The sequence below is a fragment of the Solanum pennellii genome, chromosome 5 (assembly GCF_001406875.1).
Source record: "Solanum pennellii chromosome 5, SPENNV200".
Lineage (NCBI taxonomy): Eukaryota > Viridiplantae > Streptophyta > Magnoliopsida > Solanales > Solanaceae > Solanum > Solanum pennellii.
This window is the reverse complement of record NC_028641.1, coordinates 3862185-3883079: the sequence shown is the minus strand read 5'-3', so window position 1 is coordinate 3883079 and position 20895 is coordinate 3862185. Positions and strand designations below refer to the sequence as shown.

Genomic DNA, 20895 nt, shown 5'->3' with positions numbered 1-20895 from the left:
TATATATATATTAGATATTAAAATTCATTCAACTTCATTGTATATTTAATTTTTTTAATTTTAAACTCTCTTATAAAATTCTAATTTAGCAGTGTCCACTATTTACACTATAATGAATTCATGATAAAAATAAATTATAATATATATAATTTGATGGGATAATTTAGCCAAGAGAAATCTCGATTCATAAAATAACTTTATTTACTCAATTTCTCATATCAAACAATTCTTCGAAAATAAGACAATCCCAAAAATAAGAAAGAACGTAAATAGATGCATGGTGAAACAACAACTAAAATTATAAATTCGTTTTTAATAGGAATGAAGAAAAATCCAAACATATTCAATCGTACTAGTACAGAGAAGAATAAGCATAGATTCTACTCCCTCCATCAAGAAATGTTTATCATATTGTGCTTATCGAAAGTCAATTTAATTAATTTTCAAAGGTAAATTAGATCACATTAATTCGATATTTTAAACAAAAAAAATAAATATTCTAAACCATATGAAAAGTACTATAAATTACAATTTTTTTATATTAATATGATGAAAAAATGTATATTAAAATGTTAATCAAAATTTTTATAATTTAGCTCTAAAAATAGAAATTATGATAAATAATACCGGACGTAAAAGAGCGTTAAGAAATAAATTCAAGCCTCTACTTTTTTCTATTTTTATATTCTTTCTGGACAAGAGTTATCAAAACAAGTGTTGCCTATTTAGTTATCTTTTTCATTGGTAAGTTGCATTGAGCCAATATTGGATTAAAACAAATTACAAACGTAACTATCCAAGATCTAAATCTATGAATTGAAAGGTCTGAATAATCAACGCTACTATCGAATTAGTAGGTCTTCAAATTATTCATATTTCTAAAATTGAATTTCATTTATTAAAAGATTATACTATTTATTAAAAATTAAAAAATTTGTGTTTAATGAAATAACATATATGTCAGGTTGTCTTTCATTCTACTTATTTTTTTGAAATCTATCCTTTTTCCAAAAGAAAATAAGTCATTGTCGGCTTCATAAATCTCGTGTATTGAAACGTCAACTCAATCTTAAAAGTTGAGATTCAATACTCTTTCTGTTCTTAATTACTTGTTCAATTTTTCTATTTTCCTTATCAATTTTGAGAAATCAAGAAAGGACAATTTTTTTACATATTATACTCTCGATTAATTTAATTTTTAAAAAAATAAAACTGGTTGAAAATCTTAAATTTTTAATTTATCCATTTTTATAAATACCACGTGAATCATTATTTTTCAATAAATATCAATTCAAAAGTAGATAAATAATTAAGACACATCGAAATATATATTTACTTTTACTTACTCCATAATAAGATTCACAATTAAATTTAAAATATATAGTCATTTTAACAATATTTTTTTTTATATAGTTTCAACAAAATATGCACAAAATTGTATGTTATTAGGAGCGGTTCAAGCATATTAGTGGTCTAAAATAGAAATCAAACGGGGCCTTAAATTGAATTATTAATAACTTTTGTATAATTGATTTCTTCTATTTTTCAATTGATAATATAACCATTCTTATTTTAAATTATTTTTAATGAGATATAGTATTCCAAATATGTCAAATTTCTTCCAATAATTTTTTCATTTTGATGAAAAATTTACTTTTTCTACAAATAGTATTCAATATTTCTTAAGAAAAAATAATAACTTATAACCTATTATTATTAAAAATAAGACCCTTTAAATTTGAGGGTCTAAGACGTATATCTTTTTTTTTAACACTGTCGAACCAGCCCAGTATGTTATATTACCAAGGTTGAATAAAAAATGAAGATGGGTGGTGATCCTTCAATAGTTTTCTGTGCCGATCAATTTTGTTAACTAACCAAAACATTTTGCACAAAAAATCGTTTCGATGGACGAAAAGCCAAAGCTATATGTAATGCAATTATAAATATGAAAGGATTTCGAATCATCTTATTACGTAATATATTGATGGTTTATAATGTTAAATTGTACATTTAGTCAATATTTGATATGGAAAAAAATATTTTTTTAATAAAAAATAAGTAAGATTATTTTCATGATTTATATTTGTGATTGAAAAAATACTTATTTTTTAATATTAAATAAGTAAATTAGATAAACTATCTCAAAAATATTTATATATAGTGTAAATAATGTACTTTACGGAGTTAGAGATATTTGGACAAGTGTGCTAATATTTTGAAACTTGGAAGAACAATGAGTTTATATAGATTTTATTTCAAATATTGAAAACTTATGACATTAAAAGTTCTCATAATATTTGTATAGCTTTTAGCTTTGCATTTAAGATAATCACAAAGCATACCATATATTGATATATTATTTTCAATTATTATTTTTAGGCAGTTAAAAAAATATATATTACATTAATTGATTGGAAAAATTATTCTTTTTCGAAAATGAGGTTTGTTTTTAATTACTTCTAGTAGTGTTAGCAAAGGAAAGATATTTTTGTAATAATTATTTTAATGATTTAATAGGAGTAATTACTTATACCTTAAATGCCAAAATTGAAGTGTAATATAAACGTTCAAAACTCAAAAGTAAATGTTAGTATAAACTTTATTACGAAGCTAATTAAAAAAGAAGTGCCCACAAGCCACTCTACATGTCTACAAGAATTTTAGGCACTTTTATCCTTTTTTATTTTACACTTCACAATCATCACATATTTGAGTTTATATTATTTTTTTTTTAGGAAAAATACACAAGTATTCTCTTAATTTATATCTGAAATCTAGAGACACATTTATACTATATTAAGGTCTTATTACCTTCTGAACTTATTTTATAAATAATTTTTTACTCCTTTCGACCTATGTGACACTTGCTTGAAAAAAAAAATCAACCAGCGTTGGGTCCACATGATAATAACGTGTAGGCCAAAAAAGGGTAGAAAATTATTAATAAAATAAGTTTAGGGAATAATCACACCTTATTATAGTATAAGTGTGTCTCTGAGATTTCGAATATACGTTAGGAGTACTTGTGCATTATCCCTTTTTTTCCTCTGATTTTTTTATTTATTTTTTTTGCTTTATAAACTTCCCTTCCTCCGATATGGCTCTCGATTGCTTCTTGATTATTTACGTCAATTATGTATAATTGTTGCACTTTTAACTTATTGATCTTTTACTAACACTAATGAATATATGAGTAATCTTCGTGATATCTTGTCTGTGAAATAAAAAATTTAGATAGAAATAATTGAAATTTCGAAAGGGTTAATTTTATAAAAATATTGATCGATCATTAATGTTATAAGATCGAAAATAAAGAGGAACTCACCTTTTTTGATAATAGTAAAAGAAATTATACTCTTTGAACTATGTCGTTATCTTTACTCTTAATAATTGATAAGAAAAAATTTACTCTTTTTTCAAAAACACATTTTGAAATTTATATAAAATAGAAATCATCATTATAGTAATGTTATCGATATTGTTAGCTCTATTAATTTTTCGTATACACAATTGGCCGATACGATTTTTTAGTGTATTTACAATAATTGATATATAATTAATATATTTTAAATTGAATTTTACTTTTTAATCTTTATACGTTATCCTCAACTATATCTAATGTTTTTACACGAAAAAAATAACTTAAAATAAATCAAAAACTAAAGTTAAAATTAAAGTTATTTACTATGTTTAATTGTTAGAGTATTAAGAGAATTATATTTAATAGTATCATATTTTAACTTAATTATATTGCAAAAACACAGTTTGAATAAATTTGGCCGACGTTCTCAATGGCGGTTTGCCAAACGGAACTTTGGCCTTAAAACGTCGTCGTAAGCCCGACATGACACGTGGTTCATCTGATAGATAGTACAAAGCATACGTACCTGTTAGCGGTTAGAATTGAAGTTAGGAGTTACGACTATGAATTTTTTTAATAAAAATACTTACGTAAATTTCATTAGGTTTTTATGAGTTGATTATTTTAATTGGTCTTAGTTTATATTATTATATTTTTTAATAAATTTTAGTTTACTCAAATATATTCAAATATATGTATTTAAAAATATATCATTATAAAATTAAGTGTAATTTATTTTAGATACATTTTATTCAAATTGATTTAATGTACTTTAAATACATAACGAATTTCCGTCGCATTTATTTAGAATCTTATATATATATGTATCTGGTGTAATTTACATGTATCTAAAATACATTTGATCGCTCATCTTTCTACCTATCTTTGTGTATCTCGTAGCAAAAGATTATCTATTTATTTTCCTCATCATAAAATTAAAAACTCTTAATTAATTATAAAATATATAATATTCTAAAAAATATATATTATATTAATATATAGGATAGGTCTAATTATGTAATATTTTTCATTTTTTTTCTCCTAGAAGGTTGATAGAAATAGTTCACAAATCACACATTTGATATTAAATGTAGTAGCTAAATACGATGTAACGAGATTGAATAAGAAAATAATGATAAAGAAAAATGGAATATAAGTAATAATAAAATAAAATTATTTTCTTTTTACTATAGTTAGGAGTTGGGTACGAAAAACGATGAGATTTCTCGCGGGGAGGCACCGCCTGCATGACCCATTAAAATATTAATTAAAATTAATAAAATATTTTATTTTTTTGCGCTCTCTTTATTTCTTTTTCTATAAAACATTTTGCAGGTGTTGCAGATCTTGCCTCCCAATACACGAATTTTCTCTTTTTTTTCGAATTAATTTTATTTAATATTATTATAAAGTTTTGATATTTTTCTCTTTCATCTTGTATTATAAAAAGTCATAGAGCTTCTCCTTGTTATCCTTCGTTACTCTTGTCCAAAAAGACTGACCGTTTCTTCTTTATCTCTCTCTTTAATTATAAAATTCTTCTTCCGGAAATTCTCCTTTCAGAGGAACCAGTTTCTTCACTTTTCTGTACAGCTTGCTCAAGTAAGTTTTGATTATTCGTTGTATGAGTTGCTGATTTTTTTTTGATTTTTTGGAGCTGATTTGGAAGTGATTTGTTTCTCTAATTCTATAGCGTTTCAATTTTGTTAATTCTGAGCTGATTTTGTTTTTTTTCATAATTTTTTGGTTTGATTTGGAGATTTCTGCGAGTAGTTTGCATGATTTTGCTGGAGCAATTGATTTCCGTATGTTGTATGCGGTTTTTGGGGAAAAAATTTGGTTGAGCTGATGCTTTGTTCTTCTTCCAGCTGCTTTTGAAAATGTTTTGTTTCTTCTTCTGCTGTGTTTCAATTTTGTTAGTTATTGTTTATTTAAGCTGATTTTGTTTTTGTTTTTTTCACATTTTGTGGTTTTATTTGGAGAATTTTTGTTAGTAGTTGGATGATTTTGCTGGAGAAATTGATTTTTATGTGTTGTATGCATTTTTGAGGATTTTTTTTTGCTTGAGGTTGTGTTTTGATGCTAAATATAGCTTGAAAATTCCTTGTAAATTATGTGAGGAAAATTGAATAGGTGCGCTGTTTTTCGAAGTAAATCCAATCAACTTTAGCTGAGAGTCGATTTTATTGTGTGAAAGTTCGATCTGTTAACTACAATTTTCGTCTGTTGCGCTTTACCTAAGTCGTTGAAAATCAAAGAGGAGGCGCAGATCTATGAAGAAATTTAGAAGATCTCTAGTTTTTTCAGTCGAATAAACCTTTAGTTAATTACTGTATGTGCGATGAAATTTAGGCGTTTCTGCGAATTGATCTTCCCAAAATAATTGATTTTCGCTCTAATTTCTGGTTCTGCTGGCTGTTCTTCGTTTGTCTCAGACGAAAAGGTCAAAAAGCACTCACATGCGTTTCTCCGCCTCTCGATTCTTTTAATCATTTGTCCAGATCTGTAATTTTTTTTCATCACATAGTTCATATAAAATTTATTATTAGTTGAGTAATTACTCCAGATCTGCAAAAATCTTGTTTAAAATTCCGCTCTTTTTGTTTTTGTCTGGAACAGGTGTTTTTTTTTTCAATTAGATCTATTCTCAAGCTAGAGAGAAGATGAATCACTGTGCAATTCAACAAGGTGCTTTCGCCGCCTGTGAAGACATGTGGAGCTCCGTTTCTTCAATTTCTGATAAGAAGGATGCCGTTGTTTGCCCCAAGCCACGGCGTCTCGGCCTTTTGAACGCCACCATAACTGAACCTATCAGACCTCTCAGATGGCATGTTAGGTAAAATTTCTATGGCTGATTGCTTTTTAGTTCTCTGAAGCTCTGTTTGATTTCTAATTTTTCAATTTGTTTGTTCAACAGCCATCAGCAAGAGCTATGTGATTCCAGAGCTGGAGCTGATCTATTGGACATCATCCTCGCTAAGGTAGTTCGTGGCTTTTCAATTACTATATACGTTAAATAATCGTGTATCATAGTTCGTCTCTACCTTCACAAAATAAAAATAGGGGTAAGGCAGCTAAGTATACAGTATGTATGTTTTGTTGTTGTGGAAGTCTTAATCAAAGAAATGATAACATCTTTGTGGACGCATTGAAAGAAAAGGGCTTTTGCCCAAGTGTGTGAGCACCATGTACTTGTCATTGTAAGGTGTTAGATTGGTGAATTTTATCTTGTTCTTTAATTTGAGTGGCTTAGAATGAATTGACATGTCCCAAAATGGTTCTTAACGAAGTTAATCAGCTGTTAACGATCAGTTTAAAGTCATCTAAACAGGATCTAGTGAATACGAAACATATGCTGATTATTGATTGTGAAATTGTTGCAGGGTGGTGGTGGTGCGGATCAATCATCTGCTGCACAGGTAGCCTCGTCGCCCCCCTTTTTTTGTGGGTCACCGCCGAGCAGAGTATCTAACCCATTAATTCAAGATGCACGTTTTGGTGATGAGAAGGTCACCCCAGTTTCACCACGGGCAATTCCTATACCATCCGGACTGGCCTCGTCCCCATCCACATCCACCAGAAAAGGTGGATGCGTGAGGGCAAATTTTGGCAACAATCCAGCCGTTAGAGTTGAGGGCTTTGATTGCCTTGACAGGGATCGCCGTAACTGCAGCATCCCTACCCTGGCTTAATCAAACCCTTGAAATTCGAAATCCATTTCAACAGAAGAGAAAAGTAAATATAGAGGTAATATGAAGTTTGTTTACACGAGGAGAAAGTAAATCAGCCTTTGGTCTTTAGCATCACCAGGAGGAGAAACAGGAATTTTGAACGTGAGAAAAAGAATCCTTTTTACCTAATGTAAATATGTTTAAAAAGGGTGTAGTTAAGTGTCTGTAAGTAAAAAAAAAATGAGAGTTGTGTTGTTCTTAACCCCAAGTAAATAATTATGAGATAAAAATTAGGAGTTGTTCTGGTAAAGGTGGGTAAAAACCCTCTTGGAGAATGGTGTTGTAAGTATGAAGAAGTTACGGAGAAAATTTTTAGGATTTTGTCCATTATGGGTGGTTTAGAAATGTCAATATGGGCGGCTTTGGTTAAGAGATTAAAAAAATGAAGGAAAAAACCTTTATTAGTTGTTGAGTGGAGTCATGGTTGTAGTCAATTCACTTTTTGTAAATATATGAAAAATATGTACAAATATCCTTTACGGCTAATATGATATATGATCATTTTGTTGCGTAAGTTGCGTGTAGTGATTTGAATTTTCTTCTACCACTATCATTTCGACGGTTTGTGAATAATGATTCTTTGCTTGTTTGCTACGCAAAAGATGTTAAATTATTGGTTGCAAATGAATTATATGATGATTTTCTTATATTTGTATTTTGAAATGTTTTGTTATCTTGTTCCAGTTTCAAAAGAAATCGTTTCAGTTTACCTGATTCTTAGGTTGAGCTAGTAGATGTATAGTAAGAATCTGGATATTAGTTGGTGAAAAACTATTTTTTAAATGAAATTGTGTACTTCTTAGCCAAATTTATTAGGAAGTGTTATGTTTATTAGGAAGTGTTATGTTTGATGAAGACTTCGATCTTAATTTATTTATTAACTAAGCTCATTATCGAATAATCCTTATGTTCAATCACGACTCTGACATGATCACCTCAGCCCCTTTTAAGATCTTGTCATTGGCGTTACCAATAGAAAAAGGAGAAAACTCAACTAACAGCAAAAAGAAAAGATTAAATAAAGAAATTGGTGCGAACAGGGGAAGTGTCTTTTTCGTTCTTTTTATGGCCAGGCAAATGGTGTTGTTGATATGTTTGTTGATCAAATAAACTCAAAAGTTCATTCCTGTTTTAGATTTTGATCAAATCACAAAAGGTTTTAATTTGGACCATACTATTTCATGATTAGGATACGTTAATCATGATCTATTAAATTCAAGCTAGTGCCAAGGGTATAGATTCTCACTAAATCATTGTAAGAATAAAAACTAAAGGTGAAAAAGAAAGATATAAAAGGTGAAATTCGTTGAGAATAAAAGATTAGTTATTTTATAAAAACCCCACAAAAGTAAATATGGAATAAAACTTTTTCCTAAAGCATTGATTCTGGCGATACAATTGGTGACTGTGACTCCCAAAATTAATGTTTCTACCTTATTTAATGTTTTATTCAATTAACTTTATAACATTATGTAAATGTTATGATAGACTTAAAACACGAGTTTAACAATGTCATAATATGTTATAGATAACAACAATAAATACTTTTTTTATAACCTCACGAGAGTATTTGAAGAGAATAAGATGAACACCAAACTAAGAAAATATTTTCAATAGACCACATAATTTATGCCATTACAATAACATGACATTCAATATAAACCAACAAGTAAAGTTTGAAAATGATAGTATGTACACAAATTTACTCCTATCTTCAGGTAGAAAAACTGTTTCTTACGTATCAACGACTCAAAGAAAAAATAATATATAATGAGTGAAGAAATAGTGATAAAATATGTTTTAAATTTCTAGTTTATTTTCAAATTTCATGTCAGAAGAAAATATATACTTTTAAGAAAGGTAATAATTGTGGGTGTTGAAGTCAAAAGACAAATCAGGTGTGTGTTTCCATAGGAATTTCAAACAAAAGCAATAAAGTCAAATGGGTTATGGCTGTTTTTTTGTGTTTACAACTAAGACATTATCAAGTTGACCAGTTCCAATAAAGACAAAGAATCTCATACTCCCAACATATTAAGCAACAGCTGCACGTTTGACAAATTTAAAAAAATAAATTAATGAAAGAATTAGCACTCGTATTAAGGATTAAAAAATACATATATAGACCAAATCTACAAGTGATTTTATTGCTTTTATATTGGAAAAGATAGGTTGAAAATAAGTGAATTGAAAATCGAAGAAGATATTTATTAACATCAGTTTTGAAGGCAAGTTAAGACCTCATGAACTTCAAATTTTGATTTCATTTATTTACATAGTTTAGTTACCCTCCAAAATATTTTTGATAGTTTTTTGGTGATGCAAGATGATAGTGGTGCTTTTGGTTTATTTCATGTGATGAATATACTTGGAATTATTTAGCAACTTATGACTTAAATAAGTGATATAGTTGCGTGAGGTAGAAATTAGCTAAAACTAGCTTATCAGCAGGTCACATCACCTTTAATAAAATTACAAAGTTGTTATTTTCAAATGCTTATAGACTACTAATACTCATTATACTAAATACATATATTTATTAAGAAATTATTTGAGAAAGACGAGCAAAATTAGCCAAAGGTGGCTGACAAGGTAGTCAAATTATTTCTGTTACCCCACCCCTTTTATTTTACAACACTGTAATTACAAAAATATAGTCGGATAAGATAAGATATGCGCATACCTTACCCTTGTGGAGGATAGAGGTTGTTTCTGATGAACTCTCGGCTCAAAAGAAAAGATATTCAAAGCATTATTGCAAGAAAATAAGACAACAAAATATCAGGATATCAAGAAAAGAAACCAACCGAAAGTAAAACACTAAGATGTGCGCATACCTTACCCTTGTGGAGGATAGAGGTTGTTTCTGATGAACTCTCGGCTCAAAGAGAAGGTACTCAAAGCATTATTGCAAGAAAATAAGACAACAGAATATCAGGATACCAAGAAAAGGAAACGACCGAGGGTAAAACACTAAGAAACTACGTGATTGCAAAATTCTACTATTAATAAGCTGAGAAGAGATGGAGCTAACCCCCTTTATCTCCCACGTAAAGTGAGACAACACTCAATTACCTACGGCACCTTCTTCTCTAATCCCCACCCTTTTCTTATATCATCATTAATTTGTTTGAGAAAGAGAAATGAAATGAGTATGATCTATTTTGTAGACAGAAAATAGATACTCAGAAAGTCAGATGCTACACAAAACTAATTTTAATTCACACAGAAAGGAAAATAAAACATAGCACATTGTGGAGCATACCTTGTAAAAATAATCAAATCCTCATTTCACTATTATTGTTAATCAGCAAAGAAGGTTAAGAGCACACAAATCAAACCTCTCCTATCTTTGTGAGGTAGAAGAGATTGTTTCCGATAGACCCTCGGTTCAAAAAGGAAGTATCTGAAGCAGGAAAATATACATAGTTCAGTAACATGAAAGAGTGAAAATATAACGTGTCGAGCCAGGCTCATTACTGTAGAAGGAAATTTCTATATGGCCATATAGTTAAGAAATTGAAATAATAGATATATAGAACAAGTAAATATATACAGAGAGAGCCCATGACTTTATTTACTCAGTATCCATGATCATACAACGCTTCCTTAATACAGTGATATGTATCAAGAAAATTTTGAGTTAAGAGATATGGCAGAATGTATCTAAAGGAGATGAAACTGTATGTCTTGCGATTTGTGACAGTATGGATCGTATGAAGCATGAGTCTAATGTTTGATCATGAGCTTTGTTTCGTACGGGCAGATTTGCTATTTGTGAATCCAATCCTAGTGGGGTCTCTATTGAGGAATTGTGGGTGTTAATATGACCGTTTTAATTCCTGGTTATGCAACCAAAATACAACGGAGGTGGTTGAGGAGTCCGTGGGGATTCTATCCCCACAATCCAGTCCTGGGGTTCAGTTGGATGTTATCATGGGTTAGACACTTAGAAAGAGGTGGCCCACGTGCTGTTTCGTAGGAAGCCCAGAATGATTGTGTGGATCATGGAGTTCTTATGTATGTAATGGTTGTTCATTTTGTGAGAGGGTTGTCAGGGGACAGACCGTATGAGGAGTCAGAGACGGGCTTTTAACCTTGAAGCAGAAGGGTCTACACTTTGGGGCTTTTAGTATGATATATACATGTCAGGCACATGCTATTTTGTCCACTACAACAACCACAAGGAAGATGTGATTGATAGATACACTGGATTTTAAAGAAAGGTTTATTCAATTGCTTTCAGTATGCAGAACAGCAACAACAACATGCCCATGGTACTCCCACAAAGTGGGTTTGGGAGGGTAGAATGTACAGACCTTACCCTACCTCAAAGGTAGAGAGGTTTTCCGGTAGACCCTCGGCTCAGTATGCAGAATTAGAGTGTACGCTGACCTTAACCCTATTCTCAAAGGTAGAGAGGCTGTTTCCAATAGATCCACGGCTCAGTATGCAGAATCATGCCCTGAAAAGGTACCTCAAGAACAATCAAGATGCATGCTTTACTTATTATACATTCTGGCTCTTTAGTGTGCACAACCCTGTTTGAGTTTTACTCATTGTGTCCAGCATGCACAAAAGTGTGAATGTGGAGAACTACATACCAAAACTGTCAACTTAGAAGAACCAGTGTAACGCTTACTTACTTTAATCTGCATGGCGAGGAAAAAACAGTTATAGGATAATGCAATCGAAACAGAAAATAGAAATCACACAACCATATGCTTTAAAATTACACCCTCAGGTGTACTTTTGAAATCTCCATCAAAGAGTCATCTGGCAAACTGACAAAGATGTATTTAGACTCTAATACCCGTGATTATCAAACTACCCCCATTGCAGACTTGTTTTAAAAAATGTTCAAGGCCTGGAAAGAAAGGCAAAAGCGTTAAAACATGTGAAGATATACCACAAGGAATTGTAAATTTCAATTACTGGCACTCAGGTTCCAACTAGAATTATGGCACCTGCAGCATCCAGGGACTTAGTAATAGCCCACTGATATCCAGTATCATCAGCTACACCAGCTATAAAAGCCCTTTTACTTGCAAATACGCTTACAGTTTTCTCAAAAGACAGGGCTACAGGGACAGAGATTCCAAATTTGGCCACATTAGAAAAATAGTTGCAAGAAATCAAGTGGGGTTTGGGAAGGTAAGAGTGTATGCAGACCTTACCCCTATCTTAGAGGCAGAGAGGTTGTTTCCGATAGACCACCAGCTCAGAAGAAAAAACAATTCTGAAGAAGAAATAATGGAAGTATAAGAAATAAATAGTAACAGAACAGTACTGCAACAGAACATACGACAGTCGAAGTACAAGAAACAACAAATAGCAACAGAAATCAAAGGATAAAAAACTACAAGTGTAATACTACAACTACTACTATGGACAACAATTAGACAAAACACTCCCACCTACAACGTTCTACCCTAATCCGTGCCCTCCACAACTTTCTACCTAAGGTCATGTCCTTGGTACAGATACATGTTTTGACTGGAAGTAGAAGGAAGAAAATAGGCAAAAGTATCACTTCAAATAATTTAAAAGCAATAGGCATCACTGCCTGAACTCATCATTTACAGAATATTTTAAGTCATCAAAGCATCTTAAAAGAAGAATTTTTAGAGGACGGCTTGAAATAAACCCAGAATCATAGTTTCCATCTTTCCAAAACTGGCGACAAAGAGGTCCTGGACATATTGGTGACACTGAAAGACCTGGGGACTAGTGTCTGTATCATCATCTCCATGCCTCTTAATACACCTAAATGTGCTAAATATTTAGCAGGGTCCAAAGAAACAAGATGGAAGTTACAATTTCTACATCTAGAATTCATTAAGAGGGACAAGATGAACTAAAGACTATTTTGTCAACTAGTAATGAGCATTATATAGGGCCTAAAGCAGGGGAAAAAATACTAACCAGTTCAGCTAACCAATTGCTGGGGCCAGGAACTCTAACAAAGGAATTCATAGAAATTAAAAAAATACTATACCCAGAAAGTTCTTTTATGTTAAGAGATTCAACAGTTATTTATACATAAGAACATGTATATTTTTACTGTAATTTACAGACGAAGGGTATTCAATTGAACCCGCTTCCTTCCTTGCTGTTAGCTCCACCACTGCAGCCAGCCTTTCAATTCAACAAGCATTAGAACTTACTTTATTTACTTTCACAAGAAATTAATATAGCATAAAAGATAAATTAGACATGTCAACAAATAGCAGACCATAAAACTATTGTTTTTAGCTCAGTTTGTCATATCTTCAAGACGAGAGAATGTATTTGTTGTTTTATGGTTTTTAAACAAACTCATTTCTCATATGAAAGGGTAAGGAAAAAACCAACTGACAACTTCATTACTCAAACATACAGACTGCCTTCATAACATATTAAGCATGAGCATGCTTTCATAACCACAATTGAAGGCCGTTAAATTCCTTCACCTATTCTTTGAACTTCCAGCCTTAGCATTGATTATGGAACTAATGTCGGGAACTATTGGACATTCCACACTTGACTCCCAAGTCAAACTTGGCCGCAAATGCTAAAGTTGACTGAAGAGCCTTTTGAATCGAGCTTGGTGTATTTGCAAGGAACGGTGCCTTCGGGGAGCTGGCAATTTCTGCATTGCACTTTTGTGCGGACTGGATTAAGGACTGCCCAGCTGGAAATATAGAACTCAACTGTCTAAACGGCATTTTGCTGGAAGTTGTATTTGGTGCACTTTGTCTCTGAATGAGTGATGAAGCACTGTAACACTCAATATGATCTGATCTATCTTCTACTGCTTTGTCAACTGACAGGAAGTTTACACCCCGAGGTACAGAACCAGGAGGGGTTCTAATCGACATTTGATTGATGCTCCCTAACTTGGCTTTCATGTCTACCAATTGCAATTTATCAACTCCATAATCCATATTAAGCATGCCTGACAATGTGTCACCACTAGGCTCAGCTGAAGGTGCTCGGCCAAAGGACAAGAAGTTCATTCCTTGTGGTGTCCTCGTAGATGCGCCTTTCATAAATCCATTCGGTTTCTGAATATTGTCAACACCATTTGCTTTGGAGGGTAAACCAACTTCTTCATGCTTTCTGGCATCACCTTGCAAAGACTTCCCATGAGATAAGAATGTGATACCTTTGGGTGTTGATGCAGCTGGCTTTCGCACGTGCTCCAATACAGTTCGCTCAGTGCTATTACGGGGAACAAGCCCAGCTGAACTAGATGTGGAGTTAACGTCTTTATGTGACATTTCATTTGTGTTTACTTGGACCAAAGAGTTTGAAGCAATAGGACTTGTAACTGCCTCTGTCTTAACAGTTGTTACCTGATATATGCCAGAGACATAAGAAGTTAAATATCTTGATATAGAAGAGGAAAAACCTCCAAAGATGTAAGAAAATAAAAAATTGTGCACAACTGAAAGTTAGAGAAGTTAAAAAGTTGAATTGCAGGAAGGATGATACCTCATGTGAAAATAAACAACCAGAACCTCTATTGCAGAACCCTTGGGAAGCATATTTATCGCACGGATACTTGGAGAGTTGATGATCAAACGGGCAGTCATCGCCTTTCATGCAAGACTGACGTGCAAAATGACAACATGGCTGAGGAGGAAAGATCTTTACAAACGTTAGAAGCCAGAATAAAGGTAGAAGCATGGATGTTATGCTACATGATAGAAACAAATACTTGTAAAAGTAACGGAGGATACTTTTGAAGTAAAAGAGATATTAAAATTTTGTCATTTTCTGAACAATTTGACAGTGCTACAAATCAAAAATCATGAAATGAAACTTGAAACAGCAAGCAAGATTTTTCTTGAACATTATAAAAAGAGACAGTAGCCTCAAAACTGCTGCAAACATTTTATGCCTTGGTGAGTTGCTTTCTTAATAAGAATCTTAAGCATATACTCCCTCCATCCCATATTAGTTGATCTTTTTCCTTTTTACACACATATTAAGAAATCATAATAAGAAGATAATTTTACTAATTCACCTCTCAAAAAACTTCTTGGAAATTGTACAAATAAATGTTAACACTTTCAAAAAGAATTAATTACAAGGGTAATATTGGAAAATTTTAATTAATGTTTTACTGATTTAGTAAGGTGATCAACTAATATGAGACAACTATTTTTGGTAAGATGATCAACTAATACGGGACGGAGGGAGTAGTAGACACAAAATAGATACTTAGATCGCTCAGATCTAGCTCTACAATCTGAAATTGACATGTATTAATACTAGACAAACTAATTTTAATCAACACAAACGATACAACATATATAATTTAAAGCATAGCCGAAAATGTGGAATATGTGTACATAGTAAGCCCCCCCCCCCTCTCCCAACCCCCAACTTAAGTTGTTAGTTCCAAACTGAAGGGAGCAGCTATAACTTTTATAGGGTAGACCTGCATGATCATTTCAAGTTCTCTGTCTCGTGACAAATTTATCAAAAACAAATAAGAGTTCAGAATATGGCGATGATTGGAATGGCTAGTAAACATCCAAACTCACGGGCTGCTATTTCAAATAGACTATACCCACTCCAATTCGAAAGTAAGGTAAGCAGTAGCATCACAGCAGGACTTCAAATCTCCTAGCATTGCCAAAAGCTTGCAACAAAATGGTATAATAAATATATAAAATAAAAGCAGCAAAAACAGACCTTTGACTTTGTCAAGGGGATGGTATCATGAGAAAATTTACACGCCTCACCCTGTCAGAAGGTAAATGAAGAAAGTCAGATCCCCAAATCCCCAAAACATTGAAAGATTTGCTAAATCATCTTACCCTATATTACACGATTCTGGATTACCTCTAAGCATCTTCCCTTGAGATAATGGCGGCAATATTTCACGACTTTTGGTTTCACCACTGGTGGAAGCTTCAGCCTTTTAACTCCAAGCTTTATTCTCTCTTCAGCTCGTTTAATTCTCTGCTTGGCCTACAAAATATTTAAGTTCCTTTGTAAATAGAGAGTAGAGACATAAGAAAGAATGAATAATTTGATCCTATAAATCTGAGAATAAGCATATCATTCTTCCAGATTTAACATCCGCATTCAGTAAAGGGATGATAAACTCATTTACAAATGAATGAAAAGGAAGAGAGAACGAGATGGTGCACCTTTTTCCTTGCTTTGCTTTCCTTGGTTAAAGGACCTCGCTTCTTTTCATTTTTACCAACATTCTCATTCTGTCACAAGATGAATAGAATCAAATATAACAATATTCGCAGCTGATGAAAACATAGAAAGTGAGACTCATGTCTAACAAATTGGAAACTATACTTTATCCATCTATATTATCATACTGACTTGCAAACACAAACATGACTTTGAATGTTCAACATTAAAGATAGACGTTTGTAAATTTTACATTTCTGGTGTAACAGTATTGTGGAAAGTTTGTATCAATACATGTATTTCTGGAGGAGTTAAGTGACTTGTAGAAAGTATTTTATCTGCAGGTGGAGCACTGTAACAGACTTACTGTACCATCTTGGTACCTTCGTCAATGAAACTTTACCTTATCAAATAAATGTTTCATTAGAAGACTGATATTATGAAAAACTTCAATAACAGAAATCCAATTTCTACTTTGTCCAATTCCTTCCATCCACCGGTCAAGCAAGGAAATCAAATAATCAACTATATTCGAAGTATGCAGATGTGGTGTCAGTAACTTTAGATAATGCACCACATACAAAGTACGCACATGCAGCATCAGTAACTTCAGAAACCTACTAAAGTCCTTACACCATTTCCTCCTTTTCTGGAGGGGGGGAGGAGGAGAATGCATTATAGTCAATTCTGGATGATTTTGATAATAGTCAGTAAGCATGGTAAAAGGTCTGGACACTTTATGCATTTATGACATCGATCAAAGGTTCACACAAAAAGTTCAGATGGGCATACATGAAGTTCCACTCTCTGAAACAGCAAGTGAATTATGTTCAATAGCAGAGTGGAAATAGTTTTATGGATGCATGAGAATGTACCAAGTCCAAGACAAGCAAGATAGCTGGACAGATTCTTTACTAGCCGTAAACTAACAACTTTTCAGCTGATTCTACAAGAGAAGACAGGCATTTATGGTGAAGTAAAGAAGAACTATCGCCCGAAGAAGTCAGAATACTTCTAAGGAGGGAATCACCTATTGAATCCTAACACTGGGAAACTGAAAACAAAAACGAATTAACCAGTACAGACTTGAAAGTAGCACATAGTTCAAATAAGTAGAACATAAATTAAGTGCTAACAAATCGAGGATGTGATCATACCTCAGCAGCAACTTTTGAGTGTTTTCTTTTTTTTGCATTTACACCGGAGGTTGAGTCAAATTGAGAACCAGCAGGATGATCTAACTTCATGTCTCCACCAACTTGCTTAGCATCATTTTCACTATCCAAAATGGTGTCATACACACAAACCTTTCTGGTCTCGACATCCTTTGAGCGGAAAACCTTTTCCACATTATCTTGCGGCTCTTCACTAAACTTTCTTACGAACTCTCCCCCAACAAAGGTGTTATCCTCATCAACTGCATCAATGGACGAAGAGGCATAAGCATCCTTCCTCTGTGGTGCATCAACATGAACATCAAAAGCAAACTCTTCTCTACCGGAAATGTCAGCAGGAGACTCATCTGCTCCATCCTTCTTCTCATTTTCAATACGTTTAAGAATGTCATAATCTGATTCATCAAAAACCATAAAATCTTCAAAAGCTTCCCCTTCCTCCATCTCTTCACCCATAGGAACATGGACAGACGATTCTGCTGCTCCAGCAGAAGATATCAATGTTTCCAACTCCACCTCTTTTACACGCAATCCATGCTTCATTTCTTCCGACAAATGTGTCTCAGAAACATCCATTTTCTCTCCAGAGAACTCTGCAGGTTGAGATAAATCAGCAATTGCATCCGCACCAAAACATGATTCTATTGCTGCACTGACATCATCAATACTGGAGTCTTTGTCCAATTCTACCGGTCTGATAAGATCAGGCTCCTTCACCTCCGATTCATGAGTGCTACACCTATTCCCAGGTTCCTTGACCATTTGATAGTTACAACCAAGAGTTTTGTGTACCAAACCATTCGTATCAATGATATCGTTTGTTATGAAATCACCTCTATCTCCTTCTACTGCATTACTTGTATGATTTGACAGATCTGAATCTACTTGCATTCGTGCACGAGTAAAATCTCCATATCCATAACGAGAGTTCCCTTCATTTCTATCACCAGAACCCGGTTGCACTACCAGATTGTTAGACTCGTTATGAGCAGGACCAGTACCTAACAAATTCTCAGACCTGATGAGATGATGATCAACTGATTTACCGACTTCATTTTCTTTTCCCAGTTTACTGCTGTCATTGTCATCTGTAAATTAAATGGCTTCGTCAACACCAACATGCTAATATAACTATAATCTTACTTAGTTTCTTCATAGATTGAAGTCGAGCTGTAATTCTAAACTAGAGTGGGAACCATCATTGTGTTTATACATTGTACATGTGTAATATACGATTATCGGAAGCATATCTAACATCACAATAACACACATTGAGATACATTTGTTGCATGTAATATACCAAAAGGGGGAAAAAGATACTTACACACAGAATCTAAGACAAACAACAATTAAAACTGGAACAAATTAATAGATGTAACAGGTCATTCCATTCTGTCAACAACAACATACCCAATGTGATCCCACAAGTGGAGTCTAGGAAGGCAACGATGTATGCAGACCTTACCTCTACCTTTGTGAGGTAGAGAGGTTGTTTCCGAGTAGACCTTCGGCTCAAAAGAGAAGTATTCAATGCAGGAATGTAAGGCACCAAAATAGCAAAATATAAAACAACTATAGCTGCAGATAGTAATACATTATTGAAAAATAGGAACAACACAATAAATGAATACCACTGCTTAGAGGAAAAGTGTAGACTCTCCCACACAAAGTGGGACAACTCTCGACTACCTAATAACTCTCTTCTAATCCTTGACCTCTGTATCTTCCTAATTAAGGTCATGTCCTCAATCATGCTGAAGTTGTGTCAGTTTTATCTAACCACCTCCACCTCTTCAAACTCCTGCTACAACCAATATCTCACACCTCCTCCTCACGTGTCTGAACCATCTCAATCTCAACCTCACTTCCCTCCTATTGTCTTCTCATGAATAATTTCATTCGTAATCATACCTATTCTCTGAGTATGTTCATACATCCATTTGAACATGCTCATCTCCACTACCACTCTGCTCCATACATCAATATTGGTCATTCCAATCTATCGTCATCTCAAATTGGATAAATAAGCATATAAATTCATACTTTAAGTTCCCATTTTCTGCTAATTCACGCCAATAAGATAAAATTTAAGCAAATTACCTAGTTTTTGTTTATCAGTGGTTGAGTCGGTGCTGCGACAATCAGATAGAATCTGGAGTAGTGTACTGTAGGTTTTGCTCATGAGTAGCCGGCGGCGAGGAGGTAAAGGATAGAGGTTTTGCAAGGGTTTTAGGGCAACGATTTGCGAATTCTCCATTGTTGATCAAAAACACACAGGCGCGCTGATGTTGCGCCGTTCTGACAAATTTATATACTATGAGCCAAGTTTCTGTAAAACTATATATTTTAAATATTTAAAGAGTAATAATATTATTCTGCAAAAAGAAAAATTAAAATGATATATTTAATTAAATATTGAGTTATTTACCTTAAATTAGTTGGATCAAGTCTAATTGAATTTGTTAATTTTTATGTTGTTCTATTGTTAATGAAGGTAAGTGCTTGAGCAAAAGGAATATATTTTTCTCTTATATTAGAAAGAGCTTAATCAACATGTCTGTTTCATCTCCATACAGTTCTATTTTGTTTCCACGTGTCTGTGTGGTCATCCAATTTTTCTTATACGTGGCTTCCATTCTTGAGCTTTATCCCTATAAGCTTTCACGGAAATCTCTACAGATAAAGTCCAACTGCAACCCAGATAGAACAACCCCTCCATGTAATACTCTTAAGCTGTGCAAATCAAAATTCTCAGAGCTAGCTTTTACAAGGCATGCATAAGTGAAGTTATCAGGCATTATTTCAGAATGAAGCACATCATTAAACAGCGAAAATGCATTTCTAAATTTGTGGGCTCTAGCATAACCTCGAATTAAGGAGTTCCAGAGGTAAATGGTTCGGTGAGGAGTTTTATCAAACAGTTTGTGTGCAGAGATGACGTCGTTGTTTAGAGCATTAAGGTACTTTTTTCCCTCGGTTGTTTTTTTCTGTTTGTTCTCAATTTTTTCATTGAATTGTGTTTGTGCATATAGATGAGAGTTCCTACTTACGTATCTGTCAACTCTAATTTTTGGGTTCATGAAATTTTGATTTTTATGTTGGTAAGAACTTGAATTAGGGCAAACATTGAGATAAAAATCACCCTGTTGTTGTTGTAGATTGCACAAATTGAAGTTAAGGGCAGCTACAATTACCTTTACCGGAATTTCAGCTACAGGTAGGTCTGTCGAATCATGCATCTGTTTTATCCATCTTTATTGAGTTTTGTAGAAAATTGTTTGGTTAATTATCATTATTTTAATGTGTCGCTGTGAACTTATTTTACTCTGTGCACGGTATAAGAAACAAATAATTTCTCCAGTATTAGAGATGTTGAGTCTTGACTATGTTAAAGTGTTAAAAGTTAAAAATCTTGGAGAAAATTGTTATTTTAACTCGTGTCTGACTCTCTAAAGCTCAAGTTCTATCTTTAGTTTCATTT

General features: G+C 33.0%; 2 protein-coding genes across 7 annotated transcripts; one reads left to right on the top strand and one right to left on the bottom strand.

Annotated features, from left to right (window-relative positions):
* The first annotated feature begins 4702 nt into the window (after positions 1-4702).
* Positions 4703-7609, top strand: LOC107020874. 2 transcript variants are annotated; one of them, XM_027917229.1, is made up of 4 exons: positions 4703-4966; positions 5984-6200; positions 6282-6345; positions 6748-7609. In XM_027917229.1, the coding sequence occupies exons 2-4, from the start codon at positions 6028-6030 to the stop codon at positions 7054-7056; spliced, it is 546 nt and encodes a 181-aa protein (XP_027773030.1). In that variant the 5' UTR covers positions 4703-4966; positions 5984-6027; the 3' UTR covers positions 7057-7609. The 2 variants fall into 2 exon arrangements, with proteins under 2 accessions (XP_027773030.1, XP_027773029.1); XM_027917228.1 differs by having other exon boundaries at positions 4703-4968; positions 6282-6348.
* A 1315-nt stretch (positions 7610-8924) lies between these two features.
* Positions 8925-19724, bottom strand: LOC107018727. Of its 5 annotated transcripts, none has more exons than XR_003578662.1 (9): positions 19515-19724; positions 17397-18502; positions 16242-16310; positions 15931-16059; positions 15781-15831; positions 14572-14712; positions 13548-14432; positions 9779-12334; positions 8925-9140 (listed from the first exon to the last, which is right to left on the bottom strand). XR_003578662.1 is itself a non-coding variant. In XM_027917316.1 (8 exons), exons 1-7 carry the CDS (start codon positions 19669-19671, stop codon positions 13587-13589), a joined length of 2499 nt encoding a protein of 832 aa, XP_027773117.1. In that variant the 5' UTR covers positions 19672-19724; the 3' UTR covers positions 9405-12334; positions 13548-13586. The 5 variants fall into 5 exon arrangements, 2 of the variants coding, with proteins under 2 accessions (XP_027773117.1, XP_015074773.1); XR_003578664.1 differs by lacking the exon at positions 8925-9140 and having other exon boundaries at positions 9405-11962; positions 12063-12334; XR_003578663.1 differs by lacking the exon at positions 8925-9140 and having other exon boundaries at positions 9405-12176; positions 12273-12334.
* Positions 19725-20895: the final 1171 nt, after the last annotated feature.

Bases quoted from the DNA above. Each gene is read 5' to 3' on its own strand.
- LOC107020874 (XM_027917228.1), top strand. From the start codon at position 6,028: ATGAATCACTGTGCAATTCAACAAGGTGCTTTCGCCGCCTGTGAAGAC. The intron at 6,201-6,281 runs GTAAAATTTCTA...TTTGTTCAACAG, and splicing joins CCTCTCAGATGGCATGTTAG to CCATCAGCAAGAGCTATGTG. The intron at 6,349-6,747 runs GTTCGTGGCTTT...AAATTGTTGCAG, and splicing joins ACATCATCCTCGCTAAGGTA to GGTGGTGGTGGTGCGGATCA.
- LOC107018727 (XM_027917316.1), bottom strand. From the start codon at position 19,671: ATGGAGAATTCGCAAATCGTTGCCCTAAAACCCTTGCAAAACCTCTAT. The intron at 15,832-15,930 runs GTAATCCAGAAT...ACCTTCTGACAG, and splicing joins TCAAGGGAAGATGCTTAGAG to GGTGAGGCGTGTAAATTTTC. The intron at 14,713-15,780 runs GTCTGTTTTTGC...TTTCCTCCTCAG, and splicing joins TCCCCTTGACAAAGTCAAAG to CCATGTTGTCATTTTGCACG.